Genomic DNA, 22,949 nt, shown 5'->3' on the forward strand with positions numbered 1-22,949 from the left:
CCATTGCTCTGTGTACGCGACACTAACTTTCCTAACGGCGTATCCCATTCAGAGAGCAATGAAGGACGCAGTCAGCAGCGGTCTTGTGTCTAGCACAGAATGTGCACTCAACAATCGACAATGTCGCTCAGCTCTAAGAATGCTTAGCCCGGGACCCGAGACCATAAGACACCGTAACTGGTTACATCTTAGAAGTAGATTAAAACAACATAATGTACAATTTATAGTGACCAACAGATATTTTTGCGGAAACAAAGAAAAACCTGCTTCGCATATTCAACTACGCTTTTCTTAGCGGCCTAGAAAATTCAAGCTGCTGCTCCAGCCCCATAAGAATGGACTTCCCTTCAAGGGACTCCTTAAGGCCATAAGCCTCACGGATGCATCAACTTGCATGCATTGCTGCATGAACATTAATACAGGATTTGGTAAACGTAGCAAGGGCATTGCATTTGCTGGAGACATTTCTGGGTCTACAGAAAATGGCGTCCGCGAAAGCAAAAAAAATTTGAATGTATAATACTTGACTTTATCTTTAACATTGTGCTCAATGAAAATGAGGCCCAAATCAAGCCCGATGGCCTGAATCTTTAAAACATTGAAATAAACCTAATGTAGTGCCCCAGATCTAGACATCTAACCATTCAAATGTGTTGGTCAAATATGGTTCTAGGCTACACAATACGTCAGGGACTATACTGGATTTATCGATGTTTATTTAAGCTTTATAGACCTAGCCCTCAGGCTGTACCGGGAGTTACGGGCCCTGAAGACCGAGTTAAAGTGTGTACTGTATAAAGCAATTATCACCCTTTAGGGTGAAGAGAGAGGGTTTAAAACAAAACCTACACATTTTTTTTTAAAACACCCAGTCATGAGTGGTTGCTGGGATCTTGCTAGTTCCCAGCAACCACGAAGAGCTGATGTGGATGGAGGGTGCAGGGCTAACATTCGAAGCCGGGCTGTTAGTGAGTGGAAGTGGTGGAGAAGCCAGGCCACGTCTGCCAGATGCGGCCCAGCAAAGATTTGGTAGGGGGTAGTCTAATCCGCCCCCCACCTTAAGGTAAGGAGGAAGGGCTGGGGGACATGGGATATCTATCAAGTGTGTTCGGGAGGGAGGTGGGGCTCTCAGGACAGCATTCCCCATGGTGAGAGGGAGCAGCACACTTGGAGCACTGCCTGCGGTGGGGCTGTTAGCTCAGTGCTCCTGAGATGAGAGGGAATGCTGCACTGAGGGTCCTGAAGGCAGAGGGGCTATTAGCACGGCTCTCCCTGTGATGAGAGGGAGCACCGCCCTGAGAGCCTTGGGCTATCAGCATGGTCTTCCTTCTTATCATGGGAGCGCCTGCAGGACTCTCAGCGCAGTGCTCCCTTTCATCTCAGCAGCGCCGCTCTGACAGCTCTGCCTGCGGCGGGGACTGGGGGAGTGTGATGAATTCGACCATCCACATGTGGGTTTCAACTCATCTGGGCTTTTTTGAAATATTATATGAAATGGAATGAGGGTAGGTCAACCTCTGGAAAATGTGTGGGGCTAATCTGCACATATTTTCCTATGCTCACCGCACGACATACACATAGACCTGTGAACTCTGGGTGGACACAGCTTACAGGCACAGTCCCCCCTGTCACATTTAGTTGGAATGTGACACCCAGAAGTACATCAAGACATCTCAAAAGGGGGAGGGTAAATCCTTCCACCTGCCATGGTCAGCCTAATTAAATAACAAAAGGCTCCATGGATCCACCCTATCCTTTGTTGGCGCAGCAGAATGGTGGCAGCACTTAAACATAATTAGCATACTAATCGAGAATACTTCAAACAGGCCCAAATGGGGCCTAGCTGCAGAGACTAACAAAAGACAGGAAACCTCCCCCCCACCCCCCCAACAACCTTTGATATGCGGTGTGCCAACCCGAAGCCAGATCTCAAAACTCAGTATCAAGGGCAGTGAAGTGTCATGTCTGGTGCACGTGCAGTAGGCAACCCTCACAGGGGGACACCTTTCAGAGGGTAGGGGTATGCGATTTTATGGAGACAAAGTCTGTTCTCACCACAACTTCAAGGGAGACCTGCCTTTAATCAGGAACCACAGAGAGCTCAATTAACCAGAAAGACCCTTTGATCCACAACAGACAGGGAGATGGGTGGGACTTAGTAGCACATGTGTTCACCCCTTTACCTTTCCTGTTGGAAAGCACTCTGGTTATGACCTCACGCACAACAGAAGATTGTTCGTGGGGACCTAGGATTAGTTCATTAAGGTAGGCTTAGCCTACAACAATCACTGGAGCCCATTTGGCTTTAAAAGATGGTTGAGCCCCTCTGTTGGCAGCTCACCTAAAGACTTCACAAGGAGTAACAAGAAGAACTAATTTGAATCCTGTTAGAAGGTACAGTCTGTCTTGCAGCTTCCGCCAGTGAAGGAAGGCCAGGATTCCCAAAGCGGGAAGCAATATCCCGCCCCTAAACATCTCACAGGGAACAGAGGGAGATACTAAATCCAGAGGACCCTCCAGCAGCTCCAGAACCTGTACCCAGCAAGCACACAGCATGCCCGGCTAGGCTCTGCAAGCAAGCTTCCTAGGTGGGAAGAGCCAGAGATTCTCTGAACCAAACCAAGGAAAAGGCTGGTGCCTGCAACACTCTCCTCAGCTTTGGGCCGTCTGCTTTAAAGGATGACACAAACCCAGTGAAGAAGCTAGGAGGAGTGCATCGACAAGCATCAACCAGGATCTGCCTTAAAGGGCATTTTCGAGCCAGTCAAGCTGCAACTGACTGCCCAGCTGACTGTTGTCATGCGGCAGTCACTAACGTCATCCAAAACGCCTCGACCGGTGCTTCATACCCGGCAATCAGCACTGAGACAACGATTCCTAACCCTGAGCCACTGTGTAGGCCAGCCTGCAGCTCCATCAAGTCTCGCTCACCGAACTGCCTGCCGCCTAATACTTGCAGCGGTCTCCCATCTTGAACTCTGTCGCAGAAGCTGCAAAGTGCCCTCAAACCGACTAGACCCTATCGAGCACCAAGTATCTTCTACAAGCACAAGGTACATTGTGGTTCTGTCCCTATGGTTCTTTTTCGAACGCCCGTAGTGGTATTTACGATCCTTTTCCTCCTTGGTGCTGAAAGCAAATAACCTTGAACAGTTAAGACTGATTGCTTTACTGACTACCCGCCTGTCAGTATCCAGAGTGCATCCCTTTCCTTTGTGAAACTGTCCTCTGTGTTCCTTTACAGGGTGGTTTGTATTTTGTAGTGTGCTAGAACTGTCTGTTGTGATAATAATAAAGTAGATATTGTTGTTACACAACCTTGACTGGACGGTCCCTTTTATCATTGGGTAATAATATTTTCGCTGTGTTGCAACTAACCAACGATCCACGACCTTGCAGAGGTAAGCCTGCTGTTCCATCCATGTTACCAAAATTGGACAAGGATGTTCATAATTGACTTGTGCTTCCAATCGGTTTAGATCCCCTCTGGTGTATTAGAGGTGTGCGGCTGATTGATGGTTTTAAAACCGATATTCATCCCTAACTACTGGTGCCCTGGAAGTTGATTCGTCACAGGTAGTCACGTGGCTCCCTCTCTCATTGGGCAGTTTCCGGGCCGTTTATCGATTTCCTGAGCCATAAGGCTCGTATGGCCGAAAAATTGGCCAATGGGAGAGTGTGATGTCACTCTCCCAGGTTATAATAAACCACCAATGAAAAGTCTGCTAATCGAGCTTATAAACTTCTTTGCTGCAAGATATCTTCTGAGGGTCTTTGATGTAACATTTTCTTTTAGATGCAGCGACTCTTTTGCATACAAGATATCTACATCTATTTTTTGGTTATCCATGAACCACACAAATGTAGTTATAACGCTGGATTTTCCCAAAACACATTCTTATTTTATTGCATGTAAGATATGTGAGGAGGTCAAGGCAGACACTGCATTTATGTGCGCTGCAAACCGAGCGCGGTTTGATCAATTACAACAATGTCATCTTTGTATCCTAAGCATAAACGAGGAATCTCACACAATGTGGGAGTCAAGTAGTGTGACGAGTGCTCCTCCCAAATGCAAGGAAAAGCTGAACTCCTCCCAGTCCCCGATTCCAATAGAGTTGCATTGATGGAAGCCGGGGATAGCCGTTACTAGCTGGCAGAAGAAGCACGCAGGATGCTCTGCTCAGATCAAGAAAGCAAGGCAACAGAAGCAAAACACCTTTACTTTGGAGAACTGGGTGACTAAACCTCTGAGCCCGGAAATCACAGAAGCAGGAGAGGAAACTACCTGCGTCCAGTTGGGGTCAGGCTCGCCTACTCCCGCCACTTTGCAAGATGCACCCATAGGCAACACATATCTGCCCATAGCAGTAAAGAATATAGGGAGGATAAAAGGGAGCCCTACAAAGCAGATCACACCTGTCATGTTTCCTCCAAAGTCCCAATCATGGGTTTACCTTTACTGAACGTTTCACTACCAGAGACAGCCCACCCTTTAAATAAATCGTACATACTGGCCGTACTGAATGCAGTTCCGTTATTGCGGGTCATGACATCCAAGGACATCAATGACGTCGACATTTTGAAAGCCAATTGCACTAACCTCACACCAGTATGCAGCTTTACCACACAAATTGTTGACTTGATCATGGAATATGTACCTTGGTTTCTAAGATTGTGATTTCTGGTTGGATGGGGAGCCTATTAACAGCGTATGCTATGATAGGTTATTTATACCGGGCTTAATACACAGAGGTTGCCAAGTGCAGACTCGGGGATCGAATCTGTGTTGCTCTTTGTAGTCTTTCTTCCAAGGGGAGCACGTGCCCCGACCTATCCTCCCAGACAATCTAATGATTTGGAGTCACCTCGACTAACGGACAATATTAAGAACGTGAGCAGTGATTCAGGTCGTCATGTTTCCATTCTGAAACCGGCCAATGCAGAAGGAAACGTGGGTGCTATTGAAATGCGTAACGCTTGCGATTGGTTGCCCTCTGCGCCTTCTTAAGAGCCAATGGATCAGTTTGCCCTGGAACACAAGAGGACATGCCCATTTCGTATGCAGGTCTGAGGGTTATATGACTCTGGAAAACCACAGCCATATCCTCTTGCAGATGCCTGGCTCAATGCTGACGCTGGTATCGATGGCTCCCACCATATTAGCAGAATGGCAGAGTGTGGCCCCAAAGGACGCCCTAAGGGCAGTCTTATCATCGAGCTCAAAATGCACACAAACGATTTGAGTATACATCTGTGAAGGTTAATAATCATCCGTTATAACGCCTTTTCTGATTGTTAATCTATAGGACTCTCCGGCAGACGTTTATACCGACTCTATCTCTGTTAATCAGGGATTGGTGACGACTTGAACACATTTCTACATGGCACAATATTATAGCCGCGTAAATGGGAACGCCAATGCGTTTAACTCAAATAAGGGCAGACCCTTTAATCAAACAATAAAAAGGTCCAGCTTTATGCATGGCCTAATCTGTTTAATTCCAACTAGAATGCAGCGACGATTAGTGGTCCCACGTGGCGCTGTGGGCTGAAGTCCAGCACTATGGATGACATCTACGTTAGCTCTTCAGTGAGGCTTTGTGCACCTGATTTTAATATTTTATTTAATGAGCTTAGTGATCACGCGGCTCTTACTCTTGCTTGAGATTCTGGAGAGGCCCCTGGAAAAGAAAGGGATAGTCTATAAGGGGAGAATGGCTGCACGGCATCTACGGGATAGTCTATAAGGGGCAAATGCCTGCACAACGCCTACAAGATAGTCTATAAGGGGCAAATGCCTGCACCGCATCTACGGGATAGCCTAGAAGGGGCAAATGCCTGCACGGCATGGCATCTACGAGATAGTTTCTAAGGGGAGAATACCTGCACGGTATCTCCGAGATAGTCTCTAAGGGGCGAATGGCTGCACGGCATCTACGGGATAGTCTATGGGGCAAATGCCTGCACAGCATGGCATCTACGAGATAGTCTCCAAGGGGCGAATGCCTGCCCGGCATCTGCGAGATAGTCTCTAAGCGGTGACTGCCTGCACGGTATCTACGAGATAGTCTCTAAGGGGTGAATGCCTGCACGGCATGGCATCTACGAGATAGTCTCTAAGGGGTGAATGCCTGCACGGCATGGCATCTACGAGATAGTCTCTAAGGGGTGAATGCCTGCACGGCATCTACGAGATAGTCTCTAAGGGGTGAATGCCTGCACGGCATGGCATCTACGAGATAGTCTCTAAGGAGTGAATGCCTGCACAGCATGGCATCTACGAGCTAGTTTCTAAGGGGTGAATGCCTGCACAGCATGGCATCTACGAGATAGTTTAAGAGGTGAATACCAATCATGCCGGGTGCCAGGAATAGTAGACATAGGGCCTCATCACGAGTTGAGCGGTAACACCGGCAGCATTACCGCCAGCGGTATTAGCCCTACGCCAAACCCCCCGGCGCTATTAGCGCCGGATCACGGGTTTGGCCGTAATGGAATTCCCCATTCCCCACTGAGCCCTTCCGGGAATGCCCCATTCCCCATTGGGCTCAATGGGGAATTTTTGCGCTCTTACCGCCGGCATTAATAGCGCGAATTTTCAGCAGATTTCCCCCCAGCTCAGAGATGGGGAGAAATCCGCCAGAGCCCTGATTTGGCAGACCCTTAAATCCGACGGTAATAGCGCGACCGCCGGATTTAAGGGTTACCGCCAAACTCGTGATGAGGCCCTCAGCCTGGATGAATCCACCCCAAAAAACTGTCCCCAACAGTGCCGGGCATCATTTAATGCTGAACATTAAGGCATAAACTGCCAGAGAATGACCAGCTAGGAAGCAGGACTTAACTGAGAGCTTCTAGTGTCGATCCCTTTGGCACTCATAGGACTCCTCAAGAACAAGGTCTGGGGCAGTTAAAGGATTAAAGCAAAACAATGCTTTCCCTGTTCGTGTCTGCCTGGAAGGCTCTGGAGAGGAGGGACTCGCCTCCATGACAATCAGGATATTTTCTGATAGGCTAGTGCCTCTAGTAAGCAAGGGTAATGTGTCAATTGTATAGCACCTTTTCCCCATTGGTATGGTCTGAAAGTGCTGTAGGCGAACCCCCTAGGGGTACCGAAAGTCCAAGGTATGGGAAATACAACAGAGGCGGTGGGAATGCGTGCGTGCATTTTAGCCAATACGAATGTAGGTAGGGTTGGCCAAGTCCCTGCTAGCTACCCATGTCGAGCTGGCATGTGGATGGGTGCTGTGAGGTCATTTGGAGAGTATACCTGGGCGGGAGACTCACGAGTCCAGCTAGACCGATTTCTTGTCGTGGGGGATAGCTGCATGCTTATGGCAGAGGTGTTGTGTGATGTGTCTTAAATCGTGTAGAATAGCGGAGGCATGCGAGCGGGTGGCCGTGCCTTCCGCAATCTTCCATAAGCGTGGAGTATGATATGTACATGTGTGTTCTGGATGGTTTCTTGGTTTTGTAGATGAGGCTTGGATTCTGTTCTGTGGTCTGCTGGAGTGTATTCTCTCCGTCGCGTCACATGGTACATTTCATTGCGGGTTTCAGTGCTGCCCCGGGGGAGAATCAGTGGCGGGTCTGGCACGAGGCCGCTCCCACACGGTATTATTTCTCAGAAAGCATGGTGATGTATTTTCTGTGACCCAGGATCCTGTCTCTTTCCACACAGACAGTAATTGCTCCCTTTGTTCTTCTCCTTGCCATGATGACGAATTAAGAGTCTAATTGGGATGATTGTAGAGCAGGGAGAGCGATGCCTCTCTGCCTCTCTCGCGAGTTAACATGTCTCCTTTCCAAGAATTAATGAATCCTGCACCTGTTCGCAAGTCAAAACGTGCTTGCATGTTTGCGCTTTCACTTTTTATTTAAAAGCAAAAATGTGGCATCTATAAACAACACCAAAATAAACGGATTCATGGGACTCCTGTTCATAAGTAGCATTTCTGTACAGGTGCATTTGTTCACTATTTCGTGCTTGCGTTTCCTGTTTAGCCAATTGAAATATTGGATGTGCCGATGGCCGATGGCAGGCGAGTTTGGTGCGGGAGGGGTAAGGGGGGGCAGCCTATTCATTTTGAGCAGCTCTTCAGTGGAGGATCTGGAGACATATAGCGCTGAATGAACAAAGGAGGGATTCCAAACTGGCCTCTCATACCGTCCAGCACTTCCTTTCCCAGCAGAAAACGAACAAGAGTTTTTCAAATGTCAACGGCTGCCTTAAAACCGGATACACGTTTGAGCATTCCTAGTGTTACATGGATCCAAATCGGTCCTTTGGCACCCCCAGTTTTGTGACTGAAGAGGCTCACTGGTGTGACCCGAGTGTGCTGCTTGCTGTGCTCGGGGACCCACGCTACAGAGGAGAGGCTGGCAGGGAAAAGTCACTCATCCTGGGATTCCCAAAAGTGTAGAGTGGGAGAATACTGCTTTTGTGGAGCCTTCCAGGTCACCTTGATACATGATATGATATGGCATTTATAACGCGCCTATACACAAGTGTTTCTTGTCGCCACTCCCAATCTATTGTTAAAATGGAAGTTGTTTGGGCCTCACGCCGATTCGCCAGCATATGATCAGCTGATGGGTTATTTTTCTGGGGTTCAAGGAGAGCGACTGTGTTGTACTATATGGTGTTGTACACCGTACCCACCCACCGGCGGTCATTTCATAGCATTTGGTAAACAGCCATTTCACCGCATGTTTTAGGTGGGCTAGCGTAAGGGAAGTGGGTAATTGGGGGAGGTGTGATGGGTGGGATTGGGTTTTCGACCTTACCTCCATATAAAATGCAGTGAAACGGCCGCAATGGTGAGATGCCCCAGATCCGTGGTACAGGCGCTGCCAGTGTGTGCCCCGATGAAGGAGACTCTTCATTGGGTACAGGGTCCTGGTGGGTTCCATCATTTATGCCGTGCTTCCTGGCAAGGCGCTTAGCTGGCGGGGTTAAAGGATAAGGACGTTCCTGGGTCTCCGGGCACATTAAGATAGATTAGAAGACGGGTTAGGACCAGGTCTAGAAGCCAAAGTGCCCTGTGGTGCATGGAAACCTCAAGAGCTCATCACCTAGGCCTGCTGCTGGCTGCACGCACAAGGCGGGACTCTGCACCTTGGGAGCTATGAAGAACAGACTCCATTAGCAGTCCATTGGCAGACGACCATTCTAAACCTTTGGGCAAGTGTGCACAGATAAAGACGTCCATTGCTGCAAACCTGGACGCGTGGCTCAGAAGAGGGAAAAGGGAGAGATTGAGATTAGTGAAGCAGTGACTGCTTAAAGCCCTTTGCACCCGTTTCGACAGCCCCTTGAGCTTGACTCCTTGCATAAACGTTCAAGGTATGCAGCCTTATATAGAACTTATTATATTCAGCTGAAACAAGTGGCTTAATTATTATCAGACCTTGAAAATTACACGAACACGGAAAGAAAGACATGGAGACAAACTCTTGAAGTGTTTTCCCACATCTGTGCCATTTTAGAAAGTATTCTCTGCACAGATCAGGCACGGCACGAGTACTCCATTCGGTGCGTTTCCCCGTCCCGGCTCCGCTACGACATTACAGTTTTCATGCAGGCATCAAGAGAGGGCTCTCTATGGATTCTACCCACTATTCCACGTCTGCAAAGGGAGTCAGAGTCTGTAGAGATCCACTGTCATGGCGGCCACCAATACCCATCAGCAGAACACCCACCGGCGATCAATGTAAATTCACTGCATGATGTAGTGTTACAAACAGATATCTGGCAATCACCTATTTTTCCATGCCTACATTTTTTTAGACTGCCCCTCGAAACATAAGGCCAGCCAAGGTTAGCTAGATGATATAACATTAGAGGGGTTAACACAAAACAGGCTCCATCAGCTTAGGTTCATTATTGACAGGGGTCTCTATCCTTTTGCTTACGTATTGTGAGTGTGACAAATCAACTTCCGGGGCACAAGTAGTCCATAGATAAACATCGGTTTGTAAATCAGCAATCAGCCCCACACCTCTAGTACACCAGAATGGATCTGAACAGATTGGAACACAAGTCAATTATAAACCTCCTTGAGCAATTTTGGTAATGTGGACGGAACAGCAGGCTTATCTCCATAAGGTCGTTAATCGTTGGTTAGTTGCAACACAGCAAAAATACAATTATTAACCAATGATAAAAACGGGACTGTCCAGTCAAGGTTGTATAAAAATATCTACTTTATTATTATTACAACAGACAGTTCTAACACACTACAAAATACAACCCACCCTGTAAAGGAACACAGAGGACAGAGTTTCACAAAGGAAAAGAAAGCACTCTAGATACTAACCGGAGCGTAGTCGGTAAAGCAATCAGTCTTAACTGTTCCAGGTTATTTAGTTTCAGCACCAAGGGAGCAAGAGGACGTAACTCAACTCCCTCCGGGTCGATTGTTTTTCAAAGAAATGAGCTGGGGGTTCATCTCCATCTTCGGCTGGGGGCTCCCTCTGGAACAGCCTCCCTGCCACTCTAAAACTTGAGGAGAACCATCTCCGGTTCCGGAAGCACCTCAAGACCTTCCTCTTTGCTTCTGCCTTCGCTCCCCCACTCCCCTGCTGATCTGCTCTCTCTTGGCATTGTGCACCTGGCCACACTGTCCCCTGGGCCCAGGTACCTGCTCACCCTGCCACCCTCCTGCACTGCCTCCTGGCCACCCTTGCACTGGGGACTGCATCTGTACCCATACAGCCCCCCCAATTTTCTTCTTTGTTTTGTACTTATCAGACTTACCCAGTCTGCTGCCTTAAACACAGCACTTGCCACTTGCTGGCTGCACTACCACTGTTTATTGCCTCAATTTTCTATTTATTTTATGTATTATTATTTATCTGCTCTCCTCTGCTCCGCACTTTCCACTCTCCCCCTTCGTTGCACCTTTTCCCCTTTTCCCTTTCCGATGCACTTGCGCGTTCTCAATGTCACTGAGCCTAGTAAGATCGTTGTTGTGTTGTTTCTCCCCTGTTCCCCTCCCTTGCCTAGTCGCGCTCTGAAACACCCGAGTACGAGCTCGATACAAATAAAATATTAGATCATATCAAATGTCACTAAGGTCCTTCGGAGAAGTACCAGGGGAGAGAACTACAATGTACCTGGTGCTCGAGATGTTCTTGATGCTCGACAGCATTAATGTGGTTTCAAGATGCTTTGCAGCTCCTGTGTGAGTTCAAAACTGGAGACAGCTGCGGTTATCCGGTGGCAGGCAGTTCAGCAAGCGAGGAGGGACGGATGGATGCAGGCTGGCCTAAAAGGTGGCACAGGGTCAAGGTTCATTGTCTCTCTGTGCTGGCTGAAGGATCTGGAATGCTAGTCGAGGCGACTGCATTATGACAACAGTCAGTGGTGCAGCCAGTCGCTGTTAGAGGGCTCGACTGCCTCAAAAAATGTCCCTAAAAGATGGACGCTGGTTGATGATTGTGTGGCACTCATAGCTTCTTTGCCGGGCTTGTGGCGTTCTTTCAAGGCGGACAGCCCAAAGCTGGATAAGAGTGCTTGCAGGCAACAGCCTTATCCTTTGTTCAGAGACACGACTACTTCCCACCTAGGAAGTTTGCTGGCAGAACCTTGCAGGGCACGCTGTGTTTTGGACGGATACCGGTTCTGCAGCTGCTGGGTGGGTCCTCTGAGTCCAGGTATCTCCCTCAGTGACTCTTGATCAAAGTGCAGGTCTCCCCTGAAGTTTGTGGCGAGAACAGACTTTCTGTCCCCGTTAAATCACACACTTCTCCCTCTGAAAGGGGCCTGCTCTGCAGGGGTTGTCTATGGTAAATAGTGGACCCAGACAGGTCATTCACTGCCTTTCGTACAGAGGGGTGGGAACTAGCTTCAAGTTGACACATTGCATAGGTGTTAGTTCTGCCTTCCTCTTGTCCGTCCTGCGACCAAGCCCTTTTGCAAGATTGCCTTAATTATTTCACATTAGTATGCACTGCCAGCAGCCGAACTAGACAACAGGGAGGCAGATCCATGGGGCCTTTGCTATTTTAATTAGGCTGCCCATAGCTAGGAGGAAGGTGTGCCTTGCCCCTTCGTGATGCTTTGATGTACCCGTGGCTTTCACATTCCAGCTGAACATGTCAGGGGAGGACGGCGCCTGTAAGCTGTGTCCTAATGGACTACACGTGACTATGCGTTTCCTGCGGTGAGCAGGGAGAATGTGTGCAGAATGGCCACACACATGTTCGGGGGGTTGATCTCCCATCATTCAGTTTTATTACCAAAATATCAAAAAAGACTAGGTGAGCTCACACTCTCCATGTGGATGGTCGAATTCCTCACAGTGATAAAACCCCAAAATGCCTCATAGCAACTTGCACTCCTCTGGAAAAATGAAACCTATTTTCTCACAGTCGGACTGCTGGGCCACAATTTAGGCCCTTTTCGTTTCAAACCTGAGCGTCATCAATGCCATCCTGGCTGGAATGTCTACCGCACACCTCACCCCTCCAAAAGCAGTCTATCACACTGCAGCATGCTTTACCACAGGAACAAAATCATTTCACCTTATCTCTCCATTCCAAAAACAATTAGATTTGCTTGCCATTCCATCCATAATATTGTTGACATATAAATCAATAAACACACTGAGTATAGCCTCCCTCGCTACAAGTAGAATAAAAGGACACAGGCATTCTCATGCGATGTTCCAGCCAACTGGAACAACATCCCGCTGTCAATTAGAAAAACCTCTGACAGGCTTTCAGTTCAGGAAAGGGCTAAAGACTTTTCTATTTAAGGAATAGCTATAAGGAATAGCTAGAGGAAATCACAAATATCCATCTCCCATCTCCAATGAGCCCTGCCTGTGCTTCCTCTCACTTCCGCATCTTCTCTCTTCTTGCTCCACTTGCATGGAATTCTCTTCCCCCAGACATCTGAGAAACAGTCCACTCAGATTTGTTCAAAACCAAATTAAAAGCCTACCTGCTCGCATCGGAGTATCCCTCTTAACCTACCTCTCATCTGTCTGCGAGCTAAAAATGTTCCCTGGCCTCTACCCTGTCTCTGTCCTCCCTTCGCCTCCACTCTTGCACTTCACCCATCATGGTCACATCCCGAGCACAGACCGCCATACCACCTGCCTGCACTTAATGTCCAGTTTTGGTTGTCCTTAATCTATGCATGTCCACATATGCATGGTCCCTGGTGACTGTTCCATTCACTCCCCTCCATAACCTGGCCAGATGGCCCCTCAAACTCACCCCATTGTAAGAAGTCCACTGCTTCCTGTCAAATCTGATTCCTTATCTATTGTACATTCTTTTGTGATGAAAAGGGCATGGTCCCTCCTGTGTATGTATAAATAAATCATCCCCTGGTCTATGATACAGACCTGACCACACACGTCATAACTTGTACGTACATCATTTTGTAACTATTCTTGTGACGCTCCATAAAGCACATACATATGCATAGCACAACTGGTGTATTAACGAAATCCTTCGGGCTAAGAAAGGTTATGGAAGTGGCAGCAGTCCCACTCTTTCTGGGAGCTTTCCCCCTGGTCACAAAATGAGCCTGATACTATACCTCCGCTCCTTCCCCATTGTTTCAGATCTCACTGTGCCACAGCAGAATCATTCTGCCTGGCTCCAGCCAGGTCACGGCTCCAGAAACCATAGCTCAGCCTATTAGTGGCCTAAGATCAAACAATCCAACTGCTTAATAGGGGCCTGAAAAGCCTGCAATTCATTTTCAGTCGTTCAAAGACATTTTCTTCTAAAAAGTTTTTTGTTCAAAGACCATTGGCGCCGGACATTAGGCATATGCTAGGCTGGCAGACATTGACTGTGTGCACAAGGGCAAAAATGTGATTCTTGCTTTTCAGATTTCGAATATCAATAAAGAGATACAGGGCCTCATTACACGGTAGGCGGTAGACATGGCGCTATTACGCCATGGCTACCCCCTTACCGCATTCCGGGTCCGTGTTCCCGAAATGGGGACTTACCCGGTCATTCCGACATTGGCGGGACCGGTAAGTCCCCATTCTGGGAACCATTCCCCATTCCCATTTGAGCCGCCACAGGGCTCAATGGGAATGGGGGAAGGAGCTAATAACGGTACCACAATTTGCGGTACAGTTATTAGCGCTGAAGTCCCTTGGCGAGTCCCTTCCATAACGCCTGGTAGGGGAGGGTCCTGCTAAGGGACCTTGTAGTAGGGCGGTAAGGGGTTACTGGCACCGGTGCCCTTACCAGTGCCGGTAATCCCTTACCGCCTACCGTGTAATGAAGCCCACAGTCTCTCCTTGGTCCAGTCTTCTGCACTCTCTGCTCCTTCTCACTAATTAGGCTCATCACCTCATTTAGATTCTCATACCACCTAATTTGCATGCGACACCCCAGATTTCCCCTTTCTCTCCCCGGAGGTGTCATCCAGAATAACTGACCATCGCACCTCCATACACACTGGATGGCACCGCGCTCTCGCATGCTGAACTCCTCAAACACCAAAGTCATATCTCGCTGCTTCCCCTTCCCTCTCCTGTTCCCCCCTCTCCTCTATGCTTTCCTTGTGACACCCTCATCATATCCCCCAAGCTTCGCAACCTGGTGGTCCCCATAGACGGCAACCTGAAACTTCAGAAAAGTATCACCCCCATTGGTGCAGTTTCCAGCCTTAACCTCCTAAACATCCGCTGAACTTGTCCCCATCTTACCTTTAACTCCACTAAGACCCTTATCTCTACCCTTGCCCTCAGCTATGTGGAATACTGCCCCTGCCAACTTGCAGGACACCCCTTTTCTCTCCCACCGTGCTGGACAAGGTAATTAGGTTTGCTGTCCACATATACTTTCTCCCTCCCCAATTCACACCCACCGCAACTCCAGCTTGGGAGACCATCTATGAGCAACCAGTGAACTTCCTCTTCTTATCTATAAATGCATTCATGGCCTGGCACCCTCCTACCAATCTGACTCCATCTCTTGACACTCCTCCGACACACTGAGATCATGACCTTTCCTCAACCTCTCTCTTTCTCACCCTCCTTATGCTGACTTACATTTTTGTTCCTTCTCAATTCTTTCACCCAATCACTTTAACGTCCAACCCCAAACATTAAATCTGTTCCCACAATGGGTGGCTTGAAAATTCCCTTAAAAAAAACATCTCAACTCTCTTGAGGGAGGACCCTCTCTTCCACACTCCTCCCTCTGCTACTAACAACTCCAAGGAGCAGTCTGTTTTATATACCTGTGGTCTACAATTACCACAGGGATGAATAATGCATTGTCTGTCTCATTCCTTCTCGATGTTCCACACGGGCCACCACCCTACTACATCTGTTTTTTGTCCATAATATTTCGCCTATGCATCTTTTTTAGGCACCCTTCCAAGCATTCCTGTGTTTTCTTGGGATGCGCCTTTAAACACTTGTGTATAGGCGCATTATAAATGCCATATCATATGTAATATCATGTTTCATGTCCCAACGTAGGGAAGAGGTTCACGTTGCGCAAGTGATAGTAGAACTATGGTGTCGCTTGAGTCTTGTTGGTAAATCTGGCCAAATGCTGAGTCAAAATGGGGTTAGTTAATAAAACACATGGAAGGGGTGCTGGAAAGCAGAGTTTTCCAGTGTTTTATCGGTTTGTTTGGTCTCTTAGGATGATAAGCAGGATGTGTGCCGGAGGCTGCACGATCTGAGATGGTAGTCGCAACTAAGGTAACGTGAAGGAATGTAGCATGAGTAAACAATAGAATGAGTAAACATGGGACACCAGCACTTTTGGGAGTATAAGATATTTATTGCTTGATCAAAAATATGATTGTTTGTTCTCTCCCTCCTCTTGTTTGAAGTGTTCTTGTAAAAGTCTTGCACATCACGTAATGGGTTAAAGGGTTCATACCAAATGGGGCAAGGCATACATTGAATTGTTTTTAGATAATAAGGAGACTATGTTTAGAATGTCATGACTTATTATAAAAGGAAGAACATGGGAAGGGGATTGTGTTTTGTCAACGTGTCCAATGGGTTTTGAGAATGTAGGGGGATATTTCCTTGTACAGGATTAGCCAATGGGATTTTGAGGGATGACGTAACAGATGTAAGGGATCAGAACTAAGGCTCGGACACATGGCATGTTTTGGGATAAAAACATTTATTAACAAAAAAAGTGTTGGGAACATACCTCTCTATCCCTAAAGCTAAGTCGGGTTTCCCAATTAACTAGGGCCTGTGTCAGAATGTCCAATGATAGTACACTTACGCTAAGCTCAAATGAAAGTGAAAGAGGAAGGTCTCTTCAAAGTTTATAACTAAAGCTCCTTCCACATTTCACAAACAAAAGTTTCAACGGGGTGCACAAATTAAAGTTTTAATTGGTTTTCACTTGCCTTCTAAGAGTGGTAGGTTTGCTATCAGTTCAAGTGTATTCACATCATTCACCCGTCTTGGTGTTAGGGGGGGATGACTCCCTCCCCGAACCTTTCCTGGTTATAAAGTGCCAGGGAGGGGGGGGGGGCAATCCTCTTCCCTTGGTCTTTTCCACTTCACCACTGGTCCAGAGAATAGCTCCCTCCTCTTGGCTCTCCTTAGAACCTTCAACACTCGAGAAGGAGGAGCGGGGGTCTTCACATCAGTCCCCCTGGTCACACTCCAACTCTTTTACTCAACACCAGGGGATAATAATACCTTTCATTATTTATACTATTTATTTTTATTAATACCCATTATTTGATTTATTAATACCATTTATTGAGTGTGATCCTGTCAATAAAAGGTATTAATACCTTTTATTGACAGGATCCTGCTGGCCCGAGATTATTGGTGGTTCCATATAACAATTGCCTTGAAAAAGACTTCCAAGGTCGAAACACATGTTGGCCTAGTTAGGATAATGTATGGATCTGTTAATATTGAGATAATGTACTAATGATGACATTTTGAAACACAACAGTTCTGAAGGGCTCAGCGCAGTATATCTGTTTACACATTTCTTCTCTCAGACTATTAAGAGGTTAGGGCAATCCCTCTTGAAAACAGATATACGCAGTGGCCCATTGGCCATAGAATCTAGAAGGCTACACATCATAATAAGTAACATAACTCCACCCAAGTGCGCAAGACACTTGGTTTGCCCCCCCAGTTTGTAAGTCTTTCTTTTATCAAGATGGCCTACCTGCTCTGCATTTATGGCCTTGTTTCAGCACTGACATGTTGCTCTCAGACCCAACATGTTTTGCTCTTCTCTTCTGCTCCTTACCTTGAACTTGTGCTGCTCTGAAGGCTCCCTGAAATGGGAATGACTTTTCTTTGTTCCCTCCATCATTGCCCTCCCTTTACCGCCCAGCATTCCTCCTAGGGCACCACAAAACAATCTCGGCATTGAAGTTGGTGCCATTTAATTCAGCAATGAATACACAAAATAAAATGAATGTTTACATACATATCAGTGCATAAAAGCACTTGTTTAAACACAAGGTTCCGACCTATAAAAACGTAAGGTCTACAAACATTGGAATGCCAAAGACAAAATACCAAAACTCAGTCCAAATGTACCAATTCCTTAATGTAAACAAAGTCCAGCTCACAACAATTGCAAGTTGAACCTTAACTCACACTACATCACTATTTTGTCAGATACAGAGTTTTATTTTTTGCCGACGTGCACCAGTTCCATGTAAGAACTAGATGTGTGCTGAATAACTAGAAAATTGAAGTTGATCCTTTTCTAGATCTTCGTCCTGGAAGAATGTTTTTTGTGGACCTGTGAAACCCCCAAATGCAAAAACACCTTTTTTGCACGTTCCTTTCTGCATGAAAACATTCATGAAAGAGCCATATTTGGAAGTGTGCTTTGGGTGCGACCTGATCAGTTGCTTGCCAAAGAAGGTGAACTTGCATAGACGTGTGCGTTTGTGCATGCGTTTACCGTATCTGCTGCCATGTCCACTAACTCTGTGTTACCCACAAAGCCAGCCTTAATCAACACTAAATGGCTTGCAATGTGAACTAATAAACACGGTGTCCCCAGATAAGGAGTCGATATTAGCAAGCGGAGCTCACACTTGAAGATAAAGCCTACATTAGAGTTATTCACATTTCTACCCACCAATGAGAGAAGAGAGATCATGTCACATGACATGGTCAACAGATGTACCTGCGAAGGCTCGGGAGATGTTGTCTTTCTTCCACTCCCAGGGCTGGTCATATTCATCGGCCGGCCTCTCGTCATCCTGCGGTAGACGGCTCTCCCGGCCACGCCCCACTAGGCTGACCTCGGGGTCTATGTCGGCTCTGATGTGGGCCTCGTATGGGGTGTCATACAGCTGCAAGGTCTTGATGGATTTCCTTGTGCCCTGGGGCTCCTGATCACCTCTCCAATGACAATCTGAGTCAGGCGAAACATGGCAAATTAATCAGGATAAAATGCAGCATTGGGGTGAGCAGGCAGAAATGAGACAGAAACAAATATAGTTCATACCATAACTCATGCTCATGCCTTGCCTGCCCCCCCCCTCACAGTGGTGAGCCTGACCACTAGGATAAAGGTGGCTGATGGACCTGGGTGGGATTCGGTCATGTGTCAGTCTGACCCCAGCTTTGCCACCCTTACAGAGATGCCGCCTTTCTCCCATTTGCCTAGCACTTCACCTGCAATCACCCGCTGGGCTTCATAGGGTTCCATGTAGCCGTTGCTCTCCGGTGGTGGTGTGCCTTGCGCATCTCGTCCTTCCAGTTTATGTTGCGCATCGAAGGGGTCAGAATACTCACTGTTCTCAGTGACCTGTGAAGAAGGAGTTTATTTACCATTAGTTTCCCCAAGTCCAGTCCAACCAAGAGCTACCTGCTGCCGCATCTTTTTCTTAAATTACTTCTTCATTCTGTTAAATCAAAACATCACCGGTTCTGGTGATTTCAATTATTCTTGCCATATTGGTGAGCTGTTCCTGTGCCTATAGCAAACTCCGCCCACTGACCCCAACAAGCAGTACTGCCGCGCAACCAGAAAGATTGCCACACTTTGGATTTTTCAGATTGTTTGGTATCATCCTAAAAATTGACAATGAGGGAGTGATTTTCTGGAAGACTTTTGACACAGTGTGGACTGAGCACGGAGATGTCCCCCTAACCGCCAAAGACACAGTAACCTACAATATAAAAAATATAGATCATATTGCTATGTGTGTAACACAATAAACCAGATTTGACTTGATGGCCATCACCGAGTCCTGGCTCACCACAGAGACCGCCAGCTCTGCCACTATTGCCCTCCCCCCTGGGTACACCATGTTCAGAGCAGGTCACTTGCTTCGTAAAGGTGGAGGAGTAGCTATACTTACCTCCGATCAGCTAAACCTGCCCGTTAATTCCCACAAGGCTCTAGATAGACGTGAAAGCCTTTTAGCTAAGATCAAGTTTCATGATAACTACTCATCGACAGTAATTTTTATCTACCGCCCGCCTTCCGACCCCCCCCCGACTTTGATGAACAACTCATTAGCCTGATAACCAAAATTTCCAAGGCCAATACCCCAATATTTGCACTTGGAGATTTCAACTTATGGGGCAATAATGAAAAAGATAACAGTGCCATCTCTCTGCTAGCTGCCCTTAGTTCCCTTGGATTTACCCAGCATTTCTCCACTCTGACACATACAGCAGGCCACACTATGGATTGGGTTCAGACCCACTGTGCCGCTATTTCCAATGTTAATGATTTCGCGCCTGAAAAACTCTGTTTAGTAAAAACCCAAACTGCTGCCAACCCTTGCTTTGATGATTCCATCATCAACCTACAGCAGGAAACATGTAAAGCTGAGAGAGAATGGAGAAAACATCCCACTCCTATGCATCTCTCTGCTCATAGAAGCTCTGTAGTGACTCAGGCTATCATAACTGCCAAGTCTGACAGTTACAATTCTAGGATCTCTGCCGCCAAATCGAACTCACGTGAACCTTTCTCCATTCTTAAGGAATTTGAAGGAAAGTACAAAGTGGTTTCCACCTTAAAGAAGGATGCAGACTGGTGTCATTCAATACACAACGAGTTAAATCTAGAAATTGCAGGGCATAGGCAATCTATTGACTCAACAGCCCATATTATTTCACTGGTCATTAGCGGACAGAGTCACCCCCCTGACCCATTAGCACAATCTCCTAAGAACGGCTCTTCCCAGATGCCTTTCCATTTAAATCCTTCTTCCGAACATCAAATCTGCCGCATTGTAGCCAACATGAAACCTACATCCTGTCTTAGTGACTGTTGCCCATCCAGCCTTTTCAAAGGCTGCATCAAAATCTTGGCACCATGGGAGACCTGGCTTGTCATGTCTTTTGAAGAAGGAAACCTTCTCAGGAAGCTCATAGAATCCTGGGTGACCCCTCTCTTAAAAAAAAAAAGAACCATGGACCCCAGCGATCCTAAAACATATCGTCCCATTACAAACGTGCTGTTCTTATTGAAGATACTTGATCGGGTGGCCTATCTTTGAATGCAGGACCATTTGGAAAGTCATCATCTCCTTAATCCCAAGCAATCAGGCTTTAGGGCCAAACATGGTACGGAAACGGCACTCTTGGATCTCAGGTCCAACATTGCCAGTATCGTAGATAAAGGCAACCCAGCACTTCTAATGCTGCTTGACCTCTCCATGACGTTCTGCTGCTTGACCTCTCTGCGGTGTTCGACCTAATTGATCACACCTTACTCATCAAAAGACTGATAGACCAGGCACGGTGCTCTTCACTGGCGGCCCAATGGATGGAATCTTTTCTTGCCCCCAGATACGCCCATGTAGCAATGGATAGAGCTAGTTCCATCCCTACTCTCGTCACTTGCGGAGTTCCACAGGGCTCATGTATCGCCCCCACCCTGACTAATGTATGTACCATGCCCCTTTGGACCATACTTGAAGACCTGGGTGTCCAATTTACCAATTATACAGATGGTGCCCATGTCATAATTGAACTCTCAAGACACCACACTAGTGACACCAATGCTACCAATTGCATCTATCCCATCATCCAAACTTGAATGGTGACCAATTCACTTGCACTAAATGCAGAGAAAACTGAACTGCTCATCATTGCTACAAGGCACAAGCTTAAGAAACTTGGCCCTGACTATGATACTTTCATCATAGCCAATAATAAAAAATCAAGGTGGGGAAATCAGTGAAGACCCTGGGCATAACTCTTGATGTAAATGTATGCATGTAATCACAGATCTTGCGGGTAAAACCTCATGCAGCTATGTCTCAAAATTACTCAACCACATGCGTCCCTACATCTCACTGCAAAATAGGTCTCTTCTTGCAACGCACTGGTGAATTTGTACCTTGATTATGGCAATAGTCTCCTTGCAGGCACCTCTAAGGCCAACCTACATGCATTACAGATCACACAGAATAATGCAATCCAAGCGGTTTTTGAACTCGCCCCTAGAGACTATGTCTCGGAGGCTCGACGAAAACTACACTGGCTCCCCATAAAGCATTGTGTCACACACAAGCTTCTTACTCTTACTTTTAGGAGCTGCAATGCCGAGGCACCTTCCTATCTCTCCAGTCGATTGATCTCTCGTAGGGTAGATCGCAATTTGCGCTCTCTCGATACCTCCAAGCTTTTTCAACCCAGATTGAAACACTCTGGCTTTGGAGGCACCACATTTGATGTACAAGCTCCTTTGGCATGGAACAAAACTCCCATCCATCGAAGACAGGCCAGATCTACCATGGAGTTTAAAAAGGGAATCAAGACCCATCTCTTTAACTTAGACCCAGATTAAAACCCTCCACCCAGCTGTAATTTGACTCCCTCCCTTTCTTTTTTGTTCTATGTCCATAATTGTTTTGCTCTCTGTGCGTTTCGACGCCCATGGGTAATTTAGCACTATATAAAAATGAAAATCAAATCCAATCAATCAATCATATGTGTGACATATGGAAGGGTTTCCTCTAAAACGAGCCAAAGACTGCAATTAAATTAATCTTCTGATGCAATAAACGCTGGTGCCTCTGCCTGTGAGCTTCTAAGATTGGGCCTTAATCTCAAAATCTCTGGGACAAACCCAAGCAGTTTCCAGGCGTAGTGACCGTGCAGGCCCACCTCACGAGATTTCAAGACTGATCTGCAATACCCCTGCTGAATGCTCCAGGGCTAATCATGGCCTCAAGCAGAGACCGCTAACTATGGAGGGTTCAATAACCAGGAAGACCACAAGAGTAGCAGGGGTAAACCAGGGCAGGTCCGAGAACCAGAAGACTTTAAAAACACAAGTCCAAGAAGAAACCAGCCAGAGTCTGGTGCAGCCCGGAGCATTGGATCACAACCACCAAAGACCGACAACAGTACAATAGCAACACTGAAACAAGTACAATCAATGGTCTAGGCTGAGTACAATCCGAACAGAGACAAATCCCTCCAGAGGGTCTGAATAATCCTGGAAATGTGATTGGAAGAACCCTGAGATCAGACAAATGCAAAAAAGACTGCACCTGCCAGTGGCATAAGAAGAAATCCAGAAAGAGACTCGAGCAATCTAAAACTAAAGCACAACTGCCTGACACTGGAGTCAGAACAAGCTGGAGTTAGGGCCATAGAGACCTGAGTCTGGTACCAACCCACAGCCTGAGGATGAGAGAAAAGTGGACTCAACCTTAGACCAGCATCGGCCCAGAAGGAAAACAGGATTGAATCCAGGGTCATCTGACAGCAGTAGCCTTGTCACGTGCTACTGGTGGGGTACATATACCCACTCAGCAGAATTCCCCTCCATCACCAAGCTGCACTTCAGCAGTCACCAGCAGAATGGCTGCACTAGCTCCTTTGAGCACCATTGCCTCGCATCAAAACTGCATTTTGCAACTACCAAATGATGGCTGCACTGTTTTGCCAAGCACCTATTGGGCAAGATGGAACAGGGAGCACACCGAGAAAGGCTGCCAGTGTGTTTTCTTAGGGACACCAAAG

General features: G+C 47.0%; 1 protein-coding gene across 1 annotated transcript in view; it reads right to left on the bottom strand.

Annotated features, from left to right (window-relative positions):
* Nucleotides 1-22,949, bottom strand: part of SHD (Src homology 2 domain containing transforming protein D) — a 128,273-nt gene that overhangs the window by 70,406 nt on the left and 34,918 nt on the right. Inside the window, exons 2-3 of the mRNA XM_069649383.1 lie at nt 18,630-18,762; nt 18,136-18,366 (exon numbers count right to left, since the gene is read on the bottom strand). Of these exons, the coding sequence (XP_069505484.1) occupies nt 18,136-18,366; nt 18,630-18,762 (364 nt within the window). The remainder of the gene's footprint in view (nt 1-18,135; nt 18,367-18,629; nt 18,763-22,949) is intronic.

The sequence above is a fragment of the Ambystoma mexicanum genome, chromosome 1p (genome assembly GCF_040938575.1).
Source record: "Ambystoma mexicanum isolate Mex_15411 chromosome 1p, UKY_AmexF1_1, whole genome shotgun sequence".
NCBI classification, from domain to species: domain Eukaryota; kingdom Metazoa; phylum Chordata; class Amphibia; order Caudata; family Ambystomatidae; genus Ambystoma; species Ambystoma mexicanum.